At 31.9% G+C, this 5,549-nt stretch overlaps 1 protein-coding gene across 1 annotated transcript; it reads right to left on the bottom strand.

The window, feature by feature from the left end:
* LOC136083233 (chitin deacetylase 7-like) lies at nucleotides 1–2,508 on the bottom strand. Its single transcript, XM_065802634.1, has 6 exons — nucleotides 2,421–2,508; nucleotides 1,821–2,333; nucleotides 1,474–1,535; nucleotides 1,033–1,279; nucleotides 663–887; nucleotides 1–545 (listed from the first exon to the last, which is right to left on the bottom strand). The coding sequence occupies exons 1-6, from the start codon at nucleotides 2,506–2,508 to the stop codon at nucleotides 1–3; spliced, it is 1,680 nt and encodes a 559-aa protein (XP_065658706.1).
* Between the last annotated feature and the right edge of the window lie 3,041 nt (nucleotides 2,509–5,549).

The following is a 5,549-nucleotide window of genomic DNA, read 5'->3' as shown; positions in this document are numbered from 1 at the left end:
TTATTTACCGCTCTGTTGCAGTTTCTTGACGTAAGTGTAGTCGGTATTATCACCAGATACAAAAAACGTTGCTTTGATTGGACAACCATTGAAGTTAGTCATGCCACCAAGTAACTCACTGTAAAGCTGATAGTTTTCTGGTGTTACCCCGTCATCCATGGTTAATAAGATCATTTGCGGGGTGTTAACTTTTGTCAATCCGCCAGGTATATCTGTTCCCGCGCATCTACATAAAGGCAAAATACAGTTGGCAAGATTGCAGCTTGATGTTGGTTGAAGTGACTCTGGTGAAACTTGGTTAATCATGGATAATTCGGCTCGAGTCGGAGCAGTCAAAGTTTCTGCCATTACGGACTCATTTGGAGATATTTGTAGCTGAACGCTGTTAACTAAAACATTTTTGGTTTTATTATTTTCTAAAAGACCACACGAAAACGGCATTTTATCATTACCGATTGGCGACTTTATCCACTGAATTGCCTGCTGGGCAGTAACAAAGTAAACGTCGTTGAACTTTCGAACATCGTTCATAAACCTTATGACAGCTAAAAAAATAAAACAAGTGCTTGCTTCATTAATTGAAAATTAAATTTCAAGAAACCGTAAACCTTTTTGTTTATTGTGAGCTAAATCTGAAAATTGATCACTTTTAATAAACGTACCATCTTTACGGTAAGGCGCATTATCAAACCAAGTTGAATGGCCAAACATGGGGAACGGTTGCTTACTATCCTCGTAGTGAAGTTTAAAATTGGTCATTAACATGTTATACGTGCTTTCTTCTGTTTCTAAATTTGTACATTCATCGAGCATAGAAGCGAATGATGTAGCTGATTCGTCACATTGCAATGTAACCAACGGGATTTCCCATACTCCAGGATACGCATCTAAAAGAAATTTGTTCAATTGAAATGCGCTCGTATGCGATAGCTCAATTAAAATAAGTATAGTAAAACTTAACAAAACGAAAAAGAAAAACAAAAACACGATAGATCAATAAAAGAATCGCAATGGCGTATGCAAAACTGTTACCTTTTGGACAGTTTGTCATGTAGCATGGCATTGAAGGTAAGTAGTCCAACGTATACGGCCACCATCGTGTACCCGGAAAGGTTCCCAACGAACTGTCATACAAAAACTGGTTTTCAGCTAACACTTTAAACGTGTTTTCCTGGCTAGCAAGAAACGGAGTTCTCCATCCAAATGTGGTTGTTCCAACTTTTTGCTGAATAGTATTTTTTTGTGTTAAAATCTCCATTTGCAGATCTTCTAAAGCGGCCTTAACATGAATTTAAAAAAATAACTAACACGTAAACAACCTTGATAAAACCTTAACTTTTGTTTGTAATTGTTTTACTCGAACATAAAAAAAACATTCAAATAGTAAGGTCACCTGATCTACAGATGATGTTTTCACGTAAAAAAAAACACAATTGAAAACTAAAAAAAAAATACGGTTTTTGCGAAACTTACTGCTTCACTCCACCATTCTACAGGAAACTTGTGAGTTGTCGAATGATCTGCTATCTCATGACCTATAAAACGTAAGAGTATTCTTTAATATAACGACGTTTTTGTGAAAAGGAAAACTTTTTTAAATTACCTACTTTACTAACTTTATGCAAAACGAACGCTTATAATAAAGCTTAAGTAATTCATTTGTTTTGAAGCTTTTAATAGTACAACCCGAGTTAATAGAAACTTTACCTTTCGTAAAGTTTTATAAAAAGCTTCCTTTAGCTTTAAACATTTTGACGACAATAGCCTTTAAGAATTGTGAACGTGTAGTACTTAATTTGAAAACTAAGAAGTTTACTTACCGCTCTGTTGCAGTTTCTTGACGTAAGCGTAGTCGGTATTATCACCAGATACAAAAAACGTTGCTCTGATTGGACAGCCATTAAAGTTAGTCATGCCACCAAGTAACTCACTGTAAAGCTGGTAGTTTTCTGGTGTTACCCCGTCATCCATGGTTAATAAGATCATTTGCGGGGTGTTAACTTTTGACAATCCGCCAGGTATATCTGTTCCCGCGCATCTGCATGAAGGTAAAAGACATTTAGCGACATTGCAGATTGATGTTGGTTGAAGTGACTCTGGTAAAACTAGGTTCGTCATGATTAATTCGGCTTGAGTCGGCGCAGTAAAAGTATCTGTCATTACGGGTTCGCTCAACGATGTTTGCAGCTGAGCCTTTTCGACTGAAAAACTTTCTGGTAAAATATTCTCTGAAGGTATTGTGTTTGTATCAAGAAATATTGTCGGCGGTAGTTCTTGAACGACTGATGATTGATTAAAGGTGTTTTCTGATTCAGAACTTTGCTCTTGCGAAACTATGAATAAAGTGTTTTAAGCTACATATTACATGTTTCTAAATTTAGAACTTTGAACCAAAGAGAAAAAAAAAATTATAAAATTACATAATAAAATATCTCGTCTGATTACGTTGGCAGATATCTGATGTAGTAAAGAAATTAAAAACGAATGTAGAATAATTTTCTTCGCCATAGTTGAAGTTAAAACAAAAACTCTAAACAACGTCGAATGCATTTTATGTTAAAGTTACTTTTTTTATAATTGTATTTTCTTAAAAGCAATTGCAAATTAATAAAAATATCAACATGTAAGAACTTTTATTTTTTTTTACCTTTTATGATCAGTTTATCAGTTTATTCTTAACTCTTTTTGCAATGATAAGATGAAACAAAAATTTCCATTTATAATTAAAGGTACGGAAACTGTTTCAATAAAAACGTTTTTTAACAGTTTTGAAACAGTCACAATTTTACAAACTACGACCCATTACGATTTTACAAATTACGGTTTTACAAATTTTACAAATTACGATTTTACAAATTACGACACATAACTAACTTTTGATTTAGTAAGGAAATCCGATATCATGTATAGACTCTTAATGTTCGAAACACGTTATATTAGAGTTTGATAATTACGGTAATTTTGATATAACTTAACTATTTCTCTCATTTTTTTATCTTTTTCTGAAAAGTATATTGCGATCAGGCTATATGTCAAGTTAAGACAGGAAAGTATAAAAACTTTATTAACTGTAGTACTTGAAATTGGCAACATCGTTAATGGTTCTCTTCTTCTGAGATATATTTTATTGCATTTTTATATTTTGTCTTTATTGAGAAAAGTATAATACTTGCATATAAATAAGATACTTAATGCAACACTTATTTATTCCGTAATAAGTTTTCTACCTTTTCTACACAGAATCTAGGAATTTTATAGCATACTTTTCTTATTTAGTGACAACATAACCCTGGTTATGGCGCAATAATGTTTACAAGCATTAATTTAATTTAAAGAAGCCAAAAATTTCCATTAGCTGCACAAATACTTTTAGAGTTGATGAAATCATTTTTGCGTTTAAACACAAGTTTATCATATTTCAGTTTTAATTGTGATGCCCAAAATGGTTTTTTAAGTTTTGTATTAAATAAATTTGTTTGTTTTTTTAAAAATATTTTCCTTTTTTTTTTTTTAGGTTACTAATAGGATTTAATATTAGGTTATTTATTTCCTTTATTGTTCAAAGAGAATACTTTTTACTTTCAAATTTTTTTTGCTTTCAAAAGTTATTTAAAAAAGATTACTTCGAAAAGTAATTTACTTTTACATAGTGAACGGAAAATTTCGGCTTCGGCCGAAATACCAGCCGAAGTTTCGGCCGAAACCGAAACCGAAATTTCTGCTTCAACAATTTTTTTACTTTTCCTGTTTCGGCCGAAATTTCGGTTCAAACCGCAACCGAAATGAACCGAAACTTTTATAAGATTTTTTTTAAGTTTTACTTTAGAGTGGGATCATGACGATTCTCCTATTTGTAATCGTTTGTTACTAAATCAATTTTAATTATAACAATTGTAGAAATTTTAATTAAAATCACGTTACATAATAGTTTTAAGTTACTAATCTCAAATCATTTTTAAAACGAATTAACACTTAAGTAAAGCAACCCAAACCAAAATTTTCTCAGTACTAAATTTTTACAATAGAAAATAATCGATAAAAAACTGGTTTATGGAATCATTTTACCGTGGCAGCTAGTGATTTCAAATACGGAACTTGCAACATCTGCAACTTGAAAATATCTCGTGGATCGCACAATCCAAAACTTCAATCACTTAGCGGACTTTCATCACATTTAAGAAGTTGTTTACTCTAAAAACTCTCCTAACTGAAAAAGCAATACTCATAACTACCGGCAGTCCTGAAAACATACCAACTTCAGATCAAGTTGAGTCTGTTACAATTGAAAAAAGAACAATACCCTTATTTGACACCAGAACAAAACGGCAGAGGGCTGAAATGTTGCAATTTGCAATGCCTGGTTGGGTTGACAATATCTCAAAAACTGATTCAAACTACGTAGAAGGTCTGAAGTTTTATAGATTTATATTAGAAAACAACATTAAAAGCAAAGTTTGGTTTGGCAAAAGTAGCAAAGAGATTCTCTAGACCTCCACCAACATCTACCGAAGTAAAAAGGTTGTTTTTAACTGCTGGAGATATTCTTTTAAATGAAAGAAACAAACTTTTGCCAGAAAACAGGAAAAAATTGTATTCCACAATAAAAATGCTTCAATTATTACCTTTAATTATTGAAATGTCTTGACATATTATAAATCTAAACTATATTTCATGGTGATTGCTTAGATATATGTAAAATAGCTTTTTTTGCTTTAATTCGGTGATCATAAAATGTTAGGGATTTTAAACATTCTTTTACAAATTTCGGCCGAAACTTCCCCAGTAGGCACAGCGACGTGACAAAAACGTGAATTTCACGTTACTTTGGCACGTGACAATTAGGTGACTTTTTGGTCCCCATGAAATGACTAATTCACGTGATTTATGGACGTGTTTTTCACGTTACTTTTGGCACGTGATATTTAGGTGATTTTTTGGTCCCCATGAAATGAGCAATTCATGTGATTTATGGACGTGTTTTTCACGTTACTTTTGGCACGTGGTATTTAGGTGACTTTTTGGTCACCATAAACTGTCCAAAAGACGTGCTTTTTACGTTAATTTTGGCACGTAATATTTAAGCAATAATTATGCTTTATAATTACAATTATAAGTGTTTGAATTCGTGTAAAGGAAAAAAACTCTTCGTCGAGGAAATATTTAATACGTATTAAAATGCATGGTTTTATTAGTCAGTATATTAGTTCTTGACATACAAATTTTTAATTTGAAATAAAAGCTGCACTTTTGTTAAAATATCCTCCTTATATCCAACAAGTAATAAGTAAGAAGTCGTAGATCTGCAACTTACGAAGAGCACGCTTCAAACTTATATATCTATTCTCCCATAAAAGCACGCTTCAAACATAATCTAACAAATCAGTCAATATTTTCTTCTATAAGAGCACGCATCAAACTTTATCTAATGAATCAGATTTAGCTGAAAAGAAACGAATTAAATCTTAAATAATAATATGATTATTTAATAATTATCTTAAATCACAAACTTTTAAAACATATCTTACTTTGAGAGTTGCTAACTACTTTTG

This window comes from Hydra vulgaris, chromosome 08, assembly GCF_038396675.1.
Source record: "Hydra vulgaris chromosome 08, alternate assembly HydraT2T_AEP".
In the NCBI taxonomy this organism is placed as follows: Eukaryota; Metazoa; Cnidaria; class Hydrozoa; order Anthoathecata; family Hydridae; genus Hydra; species Hydra vulgaris.
The sequence above is the reverse complement of the archived record's forward strand: the minus strand, read 5'-3'. Positions and strand labels throughout refer to the sequence as shown.